This window comes from Rattus rattus, chromosome 5, assembly GCF_011064425.1.
Source record: "Rattus rattus isolate New Zealand chromosome 5, Rrattus_CSIRO_v1, whole genome shotgun sequence".
NCBI lineage: Eukaryota > Metazoa > Chordata > Mammalia > Rodentia > Muridae > Rattus > Rattus rattus.
This window is the reverse complement of record NC_046158.1, coordinates 137,070,953-137,090,062: the sequence shown is the minus strand read 5'-3', so window position 1 is coordinate 137,090,062 and position 19,110 is coordinate 137,070,953. Positions and strand designations below refer to the sequence as shown.

The window sequence follows — 19,110 nt, the reverse complement described above, 5'->3', positions numbered from 1 at the left end:
TTCTAGGACATGGGAGGCTGAAGCAGGAGGATTATGAATTCCTAGACAACTTGAGCTACATAGCTAGACTCTGCTTAAAAAACCAAAACCAAAACCAAGGGGTTCGGGTGACTGGATTAGTCAGTAAATTACTTGTCACAAAAACATAATGACCCCAGTTCCCCACACAGCAGCCTCTGCCTATAATCACAACGCTGGGAGGTGGACACAGGCAGATCCCTGGAGCTCACTGGCCAGTCTACCTGGCCAAATTGGCAAGCTTCAGGCTGAGATCTTGCCTCAAAAAAGGTGGTGGAGAGTGAATGAAGAAGATACCAACATTTTCTCCTATAGTGTGTGTGTACGCGATCATTCATTTGCTCACTCACACACATTCACACCCACATGCTTACACACACTCACACACTCACATTCATGCTCACACACACCTCACGTTAACACTCTCTCTCTCTCTCTCTCTCTCTCTCTCTCTCTCTCTCTCTCACACACACACACACACACACACACACACACACACACACACACACACACACACACACTTGCCCCTGCCATACACACACCATTTGCTAACCCCCAGGACAAGGACAACCCACTGTGTGCCCACCTGCCAGCCTGTAATGGAGCTGGGACCCTAAGGTCACTCTGGAACTCTATGGAAGAGAAACTGGCTCTGAACAATTCAATGGCCAATGGCTGATTCAGGAGAAGGTGAAAGGCGGCTCAGAACTCAGGCTCCGTCTCCGAATTCCAGTTTCTCTCCAGCTACACACGACTCAGATCAAAACCACCCACTTCCCTCAGGATGGCTAGGGAAAGATAAAGGAAGGGGTGATTTGTAAATGAGATCTCTGGTACCTGCTAGGCAGAAACTGTGGTTTCCCAGCGCCGTGGAGGAGACCCGGGGAACAAATAGCAGCCTTGGAGGCATAATTTTTGCTATCGGTGACGGCTCACTGTGGTGGGGTAGGGCTGTACTCTGGCCTACTGAGAATACGCTACACTGTGCAAGTGTGGGTGACAAACTGTTCTCATTTTACCTTATTGAATTCTAAGCCTAAATCTCCAAGGAGCCAAAGATCTTGGTAGCACTGAGGCAGCTTTGCAGAATTTAAGACAGACTTGCTTCCCGGTAACATGTTTGTTTGGCATATCAATAATAAACAGCTACCATTTACTGGGAACTAGACCAGCCACACTGCCTCATTTAGTCCTGTAATTTTTTTTTTTTTAAATATAGATGATATGCAGACATGGAGACATATGCCTTTAATCCCAGCACTGAAAAAGCAGAAGCAGAGGAACTGTGAGTTCCAGGCCAGCCTGGTCTACATAGACTTCCAAGCCAGTCAGGGCTGCATGGTGAGACCTTGGGGTTGCTTGTTTGTTTCTAAAAGATGGTAATGGTAACAAGAATATTTCTAGAGATGGTGAGCTAAAGGTAGCCCTGTTAGATGATCTCCATTTGAAAGATAAAAGCCAAGGCTTAAAGAGGTTAATTAACTGGACCAAGGTCACACAGCTAGCTCTCAGCAGGACTGGGGTTCAAACGCAGGCCATCTGACCCACAGTCTGCATTCGTCTGCCACGCTAAACATTAAAGATGCTTCACAGGCTTCCAATTCTTTCCTCCCACAGTGACAAGCTATTCTGAACCTCTGCATTCTCTAATGCAGTCATCTTTATACAGAAAAACTTCTCTATCGTGTTCAGCTTTATACATTCAATCCTCCAACTGAAAACAGTGACACCCACTGAGGGCACAGAAAGATACTGTTCCCCAATTTTACCCCCCAAAGTAAGGAGGTTAATCTGAACTACCCCAACCAGGCTTTCTGAAATGGGAAAGAGGGTGACTGCTGGGTCTACCTCTATGCCTAGAGAAGAGCAATGTCTGTCAGTGTACAAAGGAAATGGACCCTCACCTACCATGACAACAGCACCATGTGATCAAGAGCAACCCTGTGTGGCAAAGTCTTGCAGGGCTACAGCCAGGAGCTGGTGGTCGAAACAGCAAGGATAAAAAGAAGGCTCTTAAGGACAGTCTTCTTCCTCTGGGAAGCCTCTGTGGAACTGTCTGGCTCAGGATCCCATCACACCTTGCTGATGCCTGTGTGACAGCGCTGTGTGGCACTGGGCACTGGGATCTCAAACCCTTGGAGCTCTCACTGGAAATGCAAGCTTCTCAAGCTTGAACTGGGCCTCTTCCTACCCAGACTGAGTCAGACACTCACACAGGCAGATGCCTTCCCGGCTCCTGAAAGGAGTTGGCTCACAAGCTCGCATGGTCTAGGGGGAAAGAATCTTTCATCTCCCAGTTCTTTCATCTTTGAGAAAGAGCCCCAAGGCTTCTTTCAAGTCAGCTGAGCAGCTGACAGCCCTGACTAAAATTCGAAGTTGGGCACAGGAGGGAGGGCAGAGGAGGAAGCAGAGAATTGTGTGATAGCCGAACATCTGGCCAGAAGCTCAGTCGACACAAGAAATGTCAATCAGGGCTCCCGGTAGCTATGTGAAGGAGCTGAGGGGAGACTGGAGAGTTCCTCTGAAAGGATAAGACTGGGGCTACAGCCACACTCTAGTAAAAGGTAAGAACAGTGAGGCTCAAGAAATCGCTGGCAGAAAAGAACACAGGCACTCTTCAACAACGTGGGCTTTTAAACCAGTATTCCTCAAACTCTGACATAGAAACTGAGGAACTATGACAATTAAATGCAGGAACCTACACACAACACTAAACTAAAAAATGGATCATTAATGAGAGAGCCAGCAGCAAGCATGCGCGCGCACGCACAGGCACAGGCACGGGCACGGGCACGGGCACGGGCACGGGCACGGGCACACACATACACACACACACACACACACACACACACACACACACACACACATACACACACACACACCTTTTTAAAGAGTGAAAAGAGGGGTGGGAGAGGTGGTTTGTTGTTTAAGAACACTGCAGCTCTTCCAGAGAAATCTAAGTCTAATTCCCAGCATCCATATAGAAGATCATAACTGTAACTCTACTCCCAGTATATCTGATGCTTTCTTCTGGCCTCCAGGGGCACTGCACCCAGAAGGCTCACATACATGCAGGCAAAGCAGCCACACACATAAATAAATAAAATAAATTAACTAATTAAAAAAAAAATTAAGGGGTTGGAGATTTAGCTCAGTGGTAGAGCGCTTGCCTAGCAAGCGCAAGGCCCTGGGTTCGGTCCCCAGCTCCGAAAAAAAGAAAAGAAAAAAAAAAATTAAGAGCCAGGTAGTGGTGGCACGCACCTTTAATCTCAGTACTCAGGAGGCAGAGGCAGGTGGATCTCTGAGTTCCAGGTCAGCCTAACCTACAAAGCTATTCCGGTATAGCCAGGGCCACAAAGAAAACACGGTCTTGAAACACAAAGAAAAACATTTCAAAGGTGATGTAACAAGCATCCTCTGAGGTGAAAAGAAGGATGCCCTGCCAGCTGGCAAGGGAGGCAGTGGAATGTGAGCTTCCTAAAGGAGGAAACTCCACGACACACTCATCTAGTCCCAACCTGCACTGACCACTTGACTAGCCCACACAGAGAGGCTACTGGCATGGCTCAGCAGTTAAAAGCACTGGCTGCTCTTGCAGAGGACCTGGATTCAGTTCCCAGCACCCACTTGGCAGTTCACAACCATCTCTAACTCCAGGTTCCAAGCAGTCTAATGCCCTCTTCTGCTCTTTGGCCACAAAGCATGCACACGGTACACAGAGCAAAGCACTTATAATACACAAATAAACAAATCTTTAGAAGCAGCATGAAAACACATCTTTGGATGTGCCTATGAGGGAGTTTCCCAAAAGTCTGACCCAGGAGGAAGACCCACCCTGAACAGAGCAGTACTAGCCCATGGAATGAGCTCCAGGAATGAGTGAAAAAGAAAATTCCAGCTAATCACCAGCATTCGTCTCTCTGCTTCCTGGACGTGGGTGCAGTGTGACCAGTCCCTCACATTCCCGTTGCCGTGCAATGGCAGTGACGTGAATGAGGGATGCTTCCCAGAGGCTAGAGTGTCTAAACACTTGATCCCCAGTTGGTACTGCTGTTAGGGAAGGTTAGGAAATCTTTCCTCCTTGCTGGAGGAAGCCCATCACTGAGGGCAGGTATCCAGGGTTTATAGCTTGGTTTCACTTCCTGTGTGCCCACGTGCACATGAAAAGTGACCTTGCTGCTCCCTACTGCTGGGCAGCCTCATGCTCCGGCTGCCATCCCTTCCTCGCCATGGAGGACTCTATCCTCTGGAACTGTGAGCCAGAGGAAACCCTTTCTTCCTGTCTTTGCTGGGGTTTTACTGCTGTGAACAGAGACTGTGACCAAGGCAACTCTTATAAGGACGACATTGGGGCTGGCTTACAGCTTCAGAGGTTCAGTCCAGTATCAAGGTGGGAGCATGGCAGCATCCAGGCAGGCATGGTGCAGGAGGAGCTGAGAGTTCTTATCTTCATCTGAAGGCTGCTAGCAGAACACTGACTTCCAGGCAGCTACAGTGAGGGTCTTAAAGCCCACACCACAGTGACAGACCTACTCCAACAGGGACATACCGTCTAATAGTGCCACTCCCTGGGCTGAGCATATACAAACCCTCACACTTCCTAAGTTGCTTTTTGTCAGGATTCAATCACAGCAGCAGGAAAGTAACTGATATAAATTGTATTCCCTAACACTGTGACTATAGCAAACCTTTCCACCCTTTAGTTGCTTTTTATCGAGGATTTGATCTCAGCAATAAGAAAGCTAATCCACAAGCCATTCCCAAGCAACCATTGCTTGACACTGAGCACAGGTAAGACATGCTGCTAGATGCTGGCTCCTCCCTGAACTTACAGCAGGCACAGGAGCATACTGTATATTCCTGAGAAGAATGAGCTGGAGGAAAGACAGATGAGGAAGCCATGGTGGGAAGAAATGAACTTACGGGAGAAAACACATCGAGAGAGGAAATAAATGGGAACACCAGTGGGACTTGCTCTTTACCTGTTATTTATAGCCAGCTTGCTAACAAAATTAACCTGGGAAAGCATGAAGCTGTCATGCAAAAAGTAACCTCTTTCAGTATGATCAGAATAATATTCTCAGGGTTAGAACGTAACTTGAGGCTGCCACAAAAATGAAGGATGCATTCTGAACACAAAAGTTCAGGCTTTCAATAATGTGTCTTATACGCCCAAGAACAACAAAAACAGAAACTGAAAAGGCTCAATTACAAACTCCAATTCCTGTCTTAAAAGGGGGGAGCAGGGAGCAGAAGTACAAATGATAAACATGTACAAGAGTAATATCCTCGCTCAAATAACTTTGAAGTAGCACTTTATGTGCCTACTAGATAAATGGCAGGGATGTAAATCACGACAAGTAGTACGGTCGGGACTGCAGTAAACTGGAGTGCAGTGCTGAAGGAGGGAGTGGCCCCACATGTCTCTGCAGCTAAAGGGACCCCACTGTCTCTGGCTACTCCCCCAATTCCCTGAACACCCATCACACAAGTTTGCTCCTAACAGTTAGCAACTGACTCTTCCCAGCTTCCTCTGCCGCCCACAGAACTCCTCCATCATAGCTGGGATTCTAATCTCTCTCTTCTCAATGACCAACTGAATCCACGTCCTCTGATCCAGCACCTCCCTTAGCTTATCGGATCGTTCCTTGCACTGTGCTCATGGGACACTTACATACACACAGTGAGGTGTTTAAATGCCCACGTCACTTCTCATACCATGAATTCTTCAAGCCCGGAATCAGGTCTCAATCATTTTAACACATGCCAACCTTACCTCAGGAAACCGCACAAAGTAATTGTGAGTGACCTGGGGAGGGGGAAATGCCACACGAGCAAAGAAGCTCCAAACAACATAACCCCCATCAAAAACCTGAACACGACCTAAATATCAACTGTGGAGTAATAACTGAGGGGAAAATTATCTATGACTCGAATGAAAGCTCGCATACGTTAGAGAGCAACATGAAAGCTATGTAGAAAAAAATACATGTTACTTAAAGAAATCAACACAAAACAGCCCATATGCAATACTTACAGGCATATAAAATATATTCATTGGATTGGAGTAGTGGTTTTTCCTTGCCTCAAATTCTTCCTTACTATTTGACAGTTTATTATCATTAAATTTTATTTCAAAAGTAAGAAATGGGAGAGGAGCAAAACAGACTGGAAGAAGCCCCTCCATCCAGGAAAATGCTGGCATTACCCACATCTGACAGGGGGAGTGGGTGTCTGCAATATCATCTAAGCCAAGGGTCCCTGACCTCAATCTGTCTCAAAGAGAATTCCTCTGGAGGTGCAAAGCCAGTCGTTCCCACCAAGCCAATCTGAACTAAATGCGAATTCTTTATTGCAAAACTTCAGAGGTAAGAACTTTTCCCCAGACGTCTGTGGAATGAGTATTAATGAGAGTGCCCTGGAGTTCAGATCTGCGCCTAGGCAGCAGAAACTTCTCTGCCGAGCCACTGCTGGGCACACTTCTTGATGAGATGTCTAAGCCTGAAGGCATCAAAAAAGTGCATTTCCATATTGGGAACATAACTGGTTTCCTCTTTAAGACTTTTCCCACCACCTCCTGTCCACATTGTAATTCTCCTGTCTTCTCAAATGAATTGTTAACATCTGTCAAGGGTAGAAGGCATACACTGAGGTGCTCTCCTGCCTATTACCGAAAGAACCAATCTCAGCAGAAAATTGCAATCTTCCCACTGACTTGCCCCAAAAATGAAATTTAATAAGCATGCTAAAAAATGTTAAAGTTTTAATAAACACTTCCTATTGCTGTAGGAGACTTCTTCTTGCTCACCTTAGACCCTGAGTTTTGGAATGGAAAGAACCACAAGTTGTACTGCCTGAACTCCTCGCTTTACAACTGACAAGAGAAAGGATGTGCAGGGAGGGAGAGTGACTTGTCCTGAGTCACCCAGATAAGTGCTGATAACGGCTGGATTAGAACCCAAATCTCCCAGGTCTCCAGCCCCAAGCCCTTCTACTACATCAGGCTTTTTCAGGTACTGGACTCTCTGGAGCCCTTGGCCTAAATAATTAGTATTTAAATTTTAAAGCTACTAGGGACCTCAGAGAGTCATACCTAATCCCCTCATTAGGCATATGAGGAAACTGAGGCCCAGAGAGATTAAGTGATTTGCTCTCTGTTTTGAGCGGCAGGGAAGAAGTACAGCTTAAGCTGAAAAACCTGCAGACCGGTGCCCAGGAGAGGCCAGGGCTGTCTCAACTGGGACAAGCTTAAAAGGAATGCAGATGCTTCTAGACCAGTGTGCCTTCATGTACAGTCCCTGACCACCAGCTTTAGAATCACCCCAAATGCAAAACTCCAACTCTCAGAACACTGAGGCGAACTTCTGAGCTGGGAATGCTCCAGCCAGACAACTTTGCTCCCTTCTGTTCCCAGGGAGCGAGCATCAGTGCTCATGACAGTCGGTTTTGCCAATGTTGACACTGCGCAGCAGGGCTTACAATTTACGCTTTCTTTTACACATCAGCTCGAGGTTGTTTTAACAGCAGCAAACATGCCTGGGTGTTCAGGGCTGGCTCTACTGCTTCCTGGCTGCCTGAGCTTCACAGACAGGAAACTTGCCTCCCTAGCTTCGGTTTCTCTTTGCATGAAGTAGTCACACCATCTCCCTTTGGAGGATGTGCGGACCACCATACCTGACAACATATCTACAGGCATATTAGTTCTGCCCCTGGCACACATCAAACAGACCAACACAGCAGTCAGGAGCTCCACCTAAGAATAGGACTGCCTGAGTGCTCTCCGACTAGGATCTCAGTTTCTCCAGTTGTAAAATGGGGATTAAAACAGTTCCTCATACTGGACATGCCTGTAATCACAGCACTCCAAAAGACAAAGGCAAGAAGCAGGCAAATCTTTGTGAGGCTGAGGCTAGCCTGGTCTGCAGGCCGCCCAGGGTGACACAGTGAGACTCTGTGGGGTTCAGAGGGTTCCTCCTGCTCAGTGGTAGAGTGCTCACCTAGCATTCATTAAGCTCTGGTTCTGTCCAAAGCCAGGTAGGGTGACAGACACCTGCAATCCCAGCATTTGAGAGGTGGGAAAGGAGTCAGAAATTCAGGGTCATCCTTGGCTACAAAGTGAGTTTGAGGACAGCCTGTTCTACATAAGACCCTGACAAAAGAAAGAAAGAAAGAAAGAAAGAAAGAAAGAAAGAAAGAAAGAAAGAAAGAAGGAAGGAAGGAAGGAAGGAAGGAAGGAAGGAAGGAAGGAAGGAAGGAAGGAAGGAAAGAAAGAAAGAAAGAAAGAAAGAAGGGGAGGAGGGAGGGAGGGAGGGAGGGAGGAGGGAGGGAGGAGGAAAGGAGGAAAGGAAAGGAAAGGAAAGGAAAGGAAAGGAAAGGAAAGGAAAGGAAAGGAAAGGAAAGGAAAGGAAAGGGAAAAGAAATTTAGTTCCTCAAAGAGCTGTTATGTGGATTTAGAGAAGAGGCAGGTAAATAATTAAATAATTACTTTGTGTAAGAGTATCGCTGTCTTCAAAGCACTTCCACTTCCATAGGCTCGTCTCATCCTCAAGATTTCCCACAGGACGGCCATGTCTGACTGATTATAGACTAGACTCTATAGATTTAGACTACAGATTCTAGATTAGACTCTGACCTTTTCAGATAGGAATGGAGGTAGACCGTGCTGAAAGGAACAGAGTTGCAAATACACGACCAAGATTCTGGAGACACGTCAAGTCACCGCCTTGGCCTGTCAGTAACTGCCCCGGCTTGAAACGTTAGCTAGGTCTGTCTATCAGATCTGAGTTCTTGTTTAAGCTACAAATAGGTGGGTTAAATGAAGACATCTGTATCACCTCTCAAAATGCAAAGGCTTTCTTCTGGCCCTTAAGGAGGTCCTACCTCAACTGTAATCTGCCAATATTTCCAGATGCCATGTCACCTTCTGGTGTCCTGCTCACTCACGGCTGGGTTACATGGCTCTTCTCTCTGCTCGTCTAATGGTCCTGGAGCCTGTGCTCACAGTCGCTGCCCCTGCCTTCACCATTCTGCCCTGTCATATGCTGGCTCCTCAACCTTCAGGGCACTAACACTGGCCCGTCAGACTCCTTCCCTGACCACTCAGTCTACAGAGGCCCTGAAAGGAGTTATACACAGCGGCGTTGGCCAACAGAAATACAATGAGAGTCACAAACCTTACATAGAAGTTTAAACTCAGAAGTAGGCACAAAATTTAAGCTTAAAAATCTATTATCCTTAATCCAACGTATAAACGTAATCTACCTTAAAAATTAAGATAGTTCATCATTCCCCAATAAAGCTGTGAGACGCAGTGTGCACTTCACACATAAGCACTTGATGCAGGTGGGTCACTTTTTCGATGTCCAACAGTCATGCGCACAGCGGACGCCAAACATGCTCACATTCCACAGCGGATTCTGCCGCACTCCCTCACAACACTTCTGGCCATCTAAGTTTCTTATTTGCTTACTCAATATTCTCTGGCGACTCCCCCACCATATTTGCCTTTTCAAAAGCCAAGAGCCTTGTCGTGTTTATTTCCACATCATATGCTCAAAGGACCAAATAGCTTGTGCACAGTAGATGTCCAACAAGTATCTGTAGCCAAATGGGCCTCTCCTGGCCGCACTGTTCCAGCTCTGAATCAATGGACTGGACTCTACAGATTTAGACTATGGATTTAGCCCAGAACTCCCAAACGAGTACTCTTCAGTGACCTTCCCACCACCTTTCTTGTTCCATCATCAATTACACTGTCTTAAAGGGGAAAATATTGTGGCCTCGCATCTGTTCTCTGACGCTTATGTATTCTTTCTCATCAGGCTTGGAGTCTCCATCTATGGGATCAGGGTTTATATATTGGCTATAGGAAATAATTACCAATATTAGTATTTATGAACTGTTATTGTACTCTGCAACAAACACTGGCCTAACACTTTTTTTTCTCTTTTTCTTTTGGTTTTGGTTTTCTGGACAGGATTTCTCTGTGAGACCCTGGCTGTCCTGAAACTCACTCTGTAGACCAGGCTGGCCTTGAAAGAGATCTGCCTGCCTCTGCCTCCTCCCAAATCCTGGGACTAAAGGTGTGAGCCACCAACTGCTATGCATAGCTAGTTTTTTGTTGTTGTTCTTTCATTTTGTTTTGTTTTGTTTTGTTTTTAGGACAGAGTTTCTCTGGGTAGCCCTGGCTGTCTTAGAACTCACTCTGTAGACCAGGCTGGATTTGGACTCAGAGAGATCCATCTGCCTCTGGCTCTGGCCTCTGCCTCTGAGTGCTGGGATGAAAGGTATGTGCCACAACCACCTGGCCCACTGTAAATTTCTTAACAGAAGAAAAAATGTCTTCACAACAAACATAAGGTAGGTAGCATGAGGTATTCTGTTCACGGTTACAACCAGTCAGTAAGAAAAAGAAGAGATTGAAGGCAACCTGGGGCTCCAAATCCAGGCTTTTGGGGGATCAGGGGGTTGTTTCACTAGGTATCTCTGGCTGGCCTGGAATTTAGTGACCTGCGGCCTCTGCCTCCCAACTTTCAGGCACTGAGATTAAGGCATCCATGGCCAGCAGTTCAGGCTCACTGCATCTCACTGCCTACTCTGGACTTTTAAAACAGTCACAGTTTGAACACTACACAAGTGGACAAGGTTGGCTAAAATTGTATTTTATTTCCCTTACCCAAAGTATGCTCCATCATATGATGGCCTCGTATATACTCATTCAACCAACATGATCAAGGCTCTGTAATCAACATAAAAATACTACCTTTAGAATACTATGTCTTTAGAATGAGGTGTGATTTACAACTACAGTACTTCCTAATTCAGACTAATTACCGTGTATGGGCTCCGAAGCTATTGCAGCTAGTGAAAACAAGGCTGGACTCATGGAACCTCGTTAGGCAGTTAGGCAGTCAAAAGAGGGCAAAAACTTTGGGCCGGGAGCCTGGACACTTGAGCTTTATCTAGTCTGTAGCTGTTGAGTGACCTCGGGCAAGTCCTTTCTTCTCTTTAGGTCACCCGTTCCCCACAAGTACCCTGAGCAAGGAGGTCGAGAGGTCTCTGAGGAACCCATTCCATGATCCATTTTCCAAATATATTAACAATTGCGGGGAACATGGCCACAGGTTTCTGCACTTTCAAATGACCTTTCACATATATCCATTTTATAGATTTTAAAAGAAAAAAATGAGACTCAGTGACGGGATGAACACTTATCCAAAGCTACACCGACTCTTGGTAAAGAAACTGAGGCTCAACACCGAAATAAAAAGCAGTGTTCTCCACAACTGTCTTAAGCTCTATGAATTGGAAGAAATGAGGCCGAAGAGGAGCTGAAGGGAATCGGGCTGCCGGGTGGGGAACAGAGATCAAATGGTTCAGGCCTGGAGAAGGAAGGGGTCAAAAGGGTCCACGAGGGCTTGGGGGAGTGAAGTGCAATGACAGGATGCAAGCCCGGGTGACATGAGAAGTGAGGGCCAGGGACCGAGAGGAGGCAAGACGACCGGGCTCTTCGTTGCGACGCCAGCGAGGATGAGGAGCTCTCCGGCCCTGCCAACTGCACCTACCTGGTAGCTTAAAAGTTCGCCCACGTCCATGGTTCCGGACCCAATCAGCACAGTGTACCCTGGTTGCCTCCACTTACTCCCGAACCACGGGCCGCTCAGAGGCTTTTCCTGCCACACTGCCGTAAAGCGCCAGGCCTCAGAACCAATAGAGTAAAAGAGCGCGTGGCCGGCGCTCTCGCCACACTGCCGTAAAAGAAAGCGCTGCCGTAAAGCGCGCCGCAGTTTGACTATTCTGCTTCCGCCTGGATCCTGAAGGGGCAGGAAAGTGGGAGGATGCTAAGGGAACAAACCTAAAAACTAGGCAGTCATCCAAGTGTAGAGCAGAATGCCTGATGTTTCGTGGGTAACCTTCCACGTCTTCCAGAGACTGCCACTTTTGTTCTTATTTCACCCTCATTGCACAGATAAAGAAATTGAGTTGACTGGTTGGTGGTGTCGTAAGCCTTTGATCCCAGCACTGGGGAAGCAGAGGCAAGCAGATCTCTTGAATTCGAGGCCAACCTGGTCTACAGAAACGAGTTCCAGGACAGCCAGGGCTACACAGAGAAACCCTGTCTCGCGTGGGTTAGAGAGAGAGGAGGAGAGAGGGAGGGAGAGAGGAGCCAAGGTTTAAAATCCTGCGTCCCATATGATAGTCGCATGTGGCTAGTCCTATCACATGTGACTACTGAGCACTTGAAGTGTGGCTAGTCCTAATTGAGAAGTTAAGTGTGAATCAAATGTACACTGGATTTTTCATATTTGAACTGGTGTCTTTTTTTTTAACTTATGGGTAAAGGGAGATCTGAAATGAATTTGAGTTTCTTATTTGTTAAGTGCACTTAATAGATATACTGAAATTGCTTACATGGATTTCATTTTGGGGTTCCTATTATGCTTCCCCTGGACAGTGCTGGCTTACAAATTGGCACCTGGCCATAGATTACTGGTGGCTGAGAAAACGTTGATATCATATTTGTTGTTTGTTTGTTTGTTTTTTCTGAGTTTCTGTCATTGGCACAAGACCCAGTAGCAGTTGGATACTCTTCACATCTACCCAAACAGTATTAAAAAGGTCTGGGAGTCTGGCGAAATGGCTCAGCACTTAGGAGCACTTACTGCTCTCTAGACAACCCAGTTTAGTTCCCAGCAGCCATGTTGAACAGCTCACAATTGCCTTTAACTCCAGTTCTAGAGGAGCCGATGGTCTCTTCCACCTCCATTTACACCCAGAAGCAAGCGCGCGCACGCGCACGCACACACACACACACACACACACACACACACATTTTTATAAAAAGAGGTTTCTGGGGAAGGAGTTTGCCCGTTATTGAAATAGTAAGGAGTTCCACTTCTGGAATCACAACAGACTCCATCCCAGAAAGCCCATTCAACTACCTCCAACTACACATGAGAAACGTGTTATTCCTCAAACTGCCGCATCCTCTCCTCATTATTCCCTCTTCGAGCACTTCCTCTGATGTTCACAGACTCAATCCGTCACTTTGTACCTGATAGTTGACATTTTATGTATTGACAGCCTCATTAGTTCGACTGCAAACTCTAAAAGTTGGGGCTGAGTTTGTCAACTTCTCCCTGGATTCTTCAAAGCCCAGAACAGGGCATGGTAGAGAAGGTTTCACAATGGGCTTTGTGAGCTTTGGTAACGAGAGTGCCGTCTACTTAGAGAAGTAGCTGAGAGGGTCAAAACAGGGATGTTTTCTGACTGGGTTTCTGTTTTCAACAGGTGGCCTGTGCAAACTGCTTTATAACAGTTCATTTGCATGTATTACACCTCCCTTTTGATTAAGTGTAGATTGTAACTTCCAGAAAGACAAGACAGAATAAGGGTAAGAGTGAATCTTTTGAGCCAAAAACAGACTTGTGTTCTAGTGTGTGCCTTGCCTTGGTCAGCTTAAATAGACAAATTTGCAAAAACCCAGTCTGGTGGTTTGAATAAAAATGGCTCCCCGTAGGCCCATAGAGAATGGCACTGCTAGGACATGTGTGCCCTTGTTGGAGGAGGTGTGGCTTTGTTGGAGAGGTATATCTCTAGGGAGTATGTTTTGGGGTTTCAGAAGCTCAAGCCTGGCCAATGTGTCACTGTCACTTCCTGCTGCCTGTATGTAGGTCCAGATGTAGAACTCTCAGCTCTTTGTCCAGCACCATGTCCGCCTGCACGATGCCATGCTTCCCACCACAACCATAATGGACTAAACCTCTGAAAATGATTAAGCCAGTCCCAATGGAATGTTTTCCTTTATAAAACTTGCCATGGTCATAGTATCTCTTCACAACAATAAAACACTAAATAAAACAAAAATTGGTGCCAAGGACTGACCATGCTTTTGTTTAGAGGAACATAGACTTTGGGATTTTTGGATTAGAAAAGTAGTTAAATGCTTTCAGCGGGACTTAGTGGGCCATCTTGGTAGAAACATGGAAGACAGTGGTACCTGGAGTGATTTGAACTATGGGTGCCTGCCTCAAGAGGTTTCAGAGGGGAAGAATGTTAGCATGTGGCCTAGAGACTGTTCAAAGAGAAACAGGACACCAAGTATAGTGGAACTAAACCCTCTGTTCAAGGAGACAAACATATTTTTAAAAAAATGGAATAAAGGGAGTGATGGCTTCATGGCAAGATCCCACCCAGCTAAGCTTCCAATTTATGAAAATGAGATAAAGAAAAGGTGAGAGCTAGGTGTGAGGGTGCACCCTTTAATTCCAGCACCCCAGAGGCAGGGGCAGGTGGATCTCTGAGTATGAGGCCAGCCTGGTCTACACATCAAGACTCAGGACAGCCAAGCTTAGACAATGAAGAAAGAAGCCATCAAAAACAGAAAGCTGGTGAAGATGTCATTTTTACAAGGGGGCCAGGTTCGAGCCCCAGCAAGCACCAGAACTTGACAGCTTTGGCGACGTGGTTCTGACTTTACAGTCAAGGATAGAAGAACGGGGTTATGGAACCTCTCTGGCCATGGCCATGGTGTGTCTTCATAGCAATAAAACCCTGAGACACCCGGAGTTAATTTTCAGAGAATTTTCTAGCAGATTCGCATCAGCATGGAAATATCCACGGTGGTGTATTGTGTCATGAAGAGATCGATTCATAGTACAAATCACAGCTGTCACGTGTTCTTCCAAAAATCCACCTACCAACACAGCCCTGGCTCTCGGGCTAGCCAATGTTCCATCTGCCACAGCTGGCTGGGCTAAGTTACTTCCCATCTCCAGACTTCAGATCTCTCCTCTACAACATGACCCAATTCTGTAATAAGTAACTAGTAAGAACCTACTCAGTGCCAGAACAACGCTTGGCTCTCAGGATAAAGCTCACATGTACACGTGCTGGAGAGGGACGCCATAGCGCATGCGTGGATGTCAGAGGGCAACCTCGGGTGCTGCCGCTCACTTCCCACCACCTTTGAGACAGACTCTCTTTGTGGTTTGCTGCTGCGCATGCCTCTGGAGATTCTACTGTCCCCACCTCCGTCCTCAGCGCGAAGCAGTAGGAATACGGGTACTGGCTGGCTTTACATAGGCGTTGGAGTCTCACACTCAGGTCTTCAGGCTTTCAAGGCAAGTGCTTCACACAGGGAGCCATCTCTCCAGTCTAGCATGGTGCTTTTATATAAAACAAGGTCTCTTCCTTCTGGGAACATATATAGTTAGTGGGGAAAGGTCTTGTACAAAAAATATTGTCCAGGGTTAAAATCCCGGGCACGTACACCATGCCCCGCGGTGTCAGCAGACACTCACTGTCTCACAGCCCTTGTCTACACCAGCGTGAGAACCTCAGGCCAGTGCTCCTGGAGACCCAAACTGTCTGCAGGTGTGCACCTGCTCTGTCTGTGCCGGGTTAGTGCTCTCCGGGGATCCTCTGCACCGGTTCTTTATTGCCGAAGCACTCGAAAGAGAGCCTGGCCCCTGTCATTGTCATTATTGCTCCTCCCAGGGCACTATTCCCAGGTCCTCCAATAACTGCAGGTCCCCAGAGGGGATGTGGCATATGCTTGGATCCTCGCAAAAGCAATCCTTGCAGAAACACGGGGTACACATTGTCATTCTCTGGGGTGTAGCAGTTTGGGCTCTGAGGCAGTTCCACTTGACTCCCTGTCTCAGTTGGGGTTATACTGCTGTGAGCAGACACCATGTTTAAGGCATCACTTAAAAAGAACAGCATTTAATTGGGGCTGGTTTACAGGTTCAGAGGTTCAGTCCATTATCAGCAAGGTGAGACTACGGAAGCGCCCAGGCATGCATGGTGAAGCCAGAGGTGAGAGTTCTACATCTTCATCTGAAGGCTGCTAGGAGAAGACTGGCTTCCAGGCAGCTAGGACAAGATTAAAGCCCACACCCACAGTGACACACCTACTCCAACAGGGCCACACCTTCTAATAGTGCCACTTACTGGGCCAAGCATATACAAACCATCACATTCCACTCCCTGGCCCCCATAGGCTGTTCAAACACATGAGTCTATGGGGGCCATACCTAGCCATAGCATAATAAAAAGTATATTTAGTCTAATTTCCAAAGTCCCTATAGTCTATAATAGTCTCAACCATGTTAAAAGTCCAAAGTTCAAAGTCTCTTCTGAGATTCATCCAAACTTCTTTCTCCTGGGCTGGTTACACTCCCTGTTAAGCAGCTTTCCCAAGCAGGTATCCCACAGCTCTGGTATCTTTACATCTTGGGGTCCCCAAGTCAACTTCAGCTTCACAGCTCTTATTCCATTGTCTTCGATCCACACATGATCTTTGGGTCTCCTCCAAAGGGCTTGGGTCATTTCTCTAGCCCTGCCCTCTGTAGCACTGGGGTGATCCACTGGTACTGACATCTCCAATACACTGGGGTCTTCCACTGTAACTAGGCTTCAACACTAGCCCCTCATAGGCTCCCTTCATGGTGCCAAGCCTCAACTTCTTTGCATGATTCCTTCAGTCCTGGGCTGTCAACTGTATCTGAGGCTGCACCTTCGCCTCTCACAGTGTCGAGCCTCGCCTGCTTGCCTGATGCCGTCACACTTTCAGAATCAGTACCACCTGGTTGGTTCTCACGTTACCAAGTCCAGCTGCAGCACAAGGTACAGCCTTGGCTCTCTCTGGAACACAGCTTCTTTGTGCTCTCAGAAAACACTTCCCTAATTTCACCTCGGTGATGCTGGTCTCCTTGTAATCACCCCTAATTTCTTAGCTCCAGCTAAGCGACATCAGTTGTCCCAGGAGTTCCTCCTATTCGTCACTCTAATGCCAAGAGACGTGTGGCTAAAGCTTCCGAGTTCCACTGCTTGCTGGAGCTGGAACATGGCCCCCCTTGTTCTATTACCAGCTTTCTTTTGTCCAACTCTCTTTTTTTTTTTTTTTTTGTTCTTTTTTTCGGAGCTGGGGACCGAACCCAGGGCCTTGCGCTTCCTAGGTAAGCGCTCTCCCGCTGAGCTAAATCCCCAGCCCTTGTCCAACTCTCTTACTGCCTAAGCTTAGCTGTCATAGAACTTGCTCTGTGGATTGACCTTGAACTCAGAGATCTGCCTGGCTTTGTCTTCTGAATGCTGGAATTAAAGGCATGTACCACCAGGCCTGAACTTACGCTCTTTTTCCCCCGTAGAACTTACTCTGTCTCCGGCTGGCCTTGAACTCAGAGGTCTGCTTGGCTTTGTCTCCTAGGATTAAAGGAGACATGCATGGCCCTAAGATTTTCGTGTCCTCTATCCCTCAAGAACCAGTTCAAAAGCCCGTGTCTTCCAGCCTCAGGATCCGCCCTCTCACTAGATTGTAGTTCATTCAAGATTAGAAGTCCTAACTTTCCTAGTTCAATTGCAAACACAAACAATAAACTTGGCTGGGTGGGATTCTTGCCCTGAGATCACCACTCCCTCAATCTCTTTACTCCTTGAACATAGGATTCAACTCCATTTCTACTGCCTTTTTTATTATTTGAACCATACATTTTATATTTTTTCCTTTCTCAGCTTGCTCTTTGTCATCAAAACACTCTTCATAAACCTAAACCAGAGAGGGTTGGGGATTTAGCTCAGGGGTAGAGCGCTTGCCTAGCAAGCGCAAGGCCCTGGGGTTCGGTCCCCAGCTCCAAAAAAAAAGAAAAAAAAAAAAAAAACTAAACCAGAGAACAAAGTCTTTGCTGGGCTCTTTTGAGACTTCCTTCATAATACAACCAATATAAAACTCTTTACCTTAGCCTCTGATAGACTTTTCAGTCAAAGGCAAAAAGCCACCACATTCTTCACCAAAATACCACAAAAAAAAAAAAAACCAGTCTGTAGGCCACACACTGAAATTCTTCTCCACTGAAACCTCTTGGGCCATGTCCACACAGTTCAAAGCACTCTCAGTAACAAAGTCTTCCATATTCATACTAGGACAGTCTATTAAGCCCCACTTAAAGCATTCCACTGCTTTCCAAATCCACATTCTTCCAAACAAAATCATGGTCAGGCCTATCACAGCAATACCCCAGTCTCTGGTACCAACTTCTCTCTTAGCTAGGGATTTACTGCTGTGACAGACACTGTGACCAAGGCAACTCTTATAAAGAACATTTAATTGGGACCGGCTTACAGGTTCAGAGGGTCAGTCTATTATCATCAAGGTAGAAGCATGGCAGTGTGCAGGCAGGCATGGTGCAGACAAGAGCTGAGAGTTCTACATCTTCATTTGAAGGCTGCTAGGAGAAGACTGGCTTCCAGGCAGCTAGGACAAGGGTATTAAAGGCCACACCCACAATGACACACCTACTCCTACAAGGCCACACACACTTCAACAAGGCCGCCGTCACACTCCCACATCTCATCTCTCCCCTCCACAGCATCACACCCTATGGAAATCTTATACTACCTCTGCCTCAGACCAGGCACCAGACATTGTATTGATACCCCATGTTACCACCTGCTCCCAATCATCACACAAACCCTCCAAGATTCTTCCCATGCCTCCCTTCTTCCTTCCTCCCTTCCCTCCTCCTAAGTACTTCCTTTCACTCCTTCCTTCTCCCTAAACCCTCCACTTTATCATCTTTTTCATGTTACCCAGCAGGCATAGCATTAGGTCACCATACTCAAAGTCCTAGATCTGGACCCGATCCCCAAACCCAACACAGAGAAGGTTCACGGCAGTCTCTCTGAGCAGCGGGGTAAAGATAGCTTTTACTTCTTTTTTTCTTCCTCTTGCTTTACTTTCCCAATTTCTATCTTGAGCCAGCATTAAATATCACTGACTGAATAATTTTAAAAATCGCTTTTATCATCAGAGGATTCATAAAGTTACTTGCAAGCCAGTTACTTGAGCTCTGTCAGCCGCATGCATCTGTCTGGACGTCTCTCCAACACACCGCTAACCATCAATTTCTCCCCGTGATGAACAGTCGCTGTTGGTGTTTTAGGAATGGGTTTTTATAGCACGTGTTACATTTTATATGTATAGTTATGTTATACATTTTTATTTCTGCCACCATGGTATTCCAGAAAGGATTTCGCTCGGGTGGCTTACAAAGGTTCCTGAATCACAGCCAGGGAGCGGAAGTTAAGACGAAA

The 19,110-nt window shown here is 46.7% G+C and overlaps 1 protein-coding gene across 1 annotated transcript in view; it reads right to left on the bottom strand.

Annotated features, from left to right (window-relative positions):
* Window positions 1–11,658, bottom strand: part of Ctnnbl1 (catenin beta like 1) — a 157,366-nt gene extending 145,708 nt beyond the window's left edge. The window contains exon 1 of the mRNA XM_032904637.1: window positions 11,583–11,658. Within this exon, the coding sequence (XP_032760528.1) occupies window positions 11,583–11,612 (30 nt within the window). The 5' untranslated portion in view covers window positions 11,613–11,658. The remainder of the gene's footprint in view (window positions 1–11,582) is intronic.
* Between the last annotated feature and the right edge of the window lie 7,452 nt (window positions 11,659–19,110).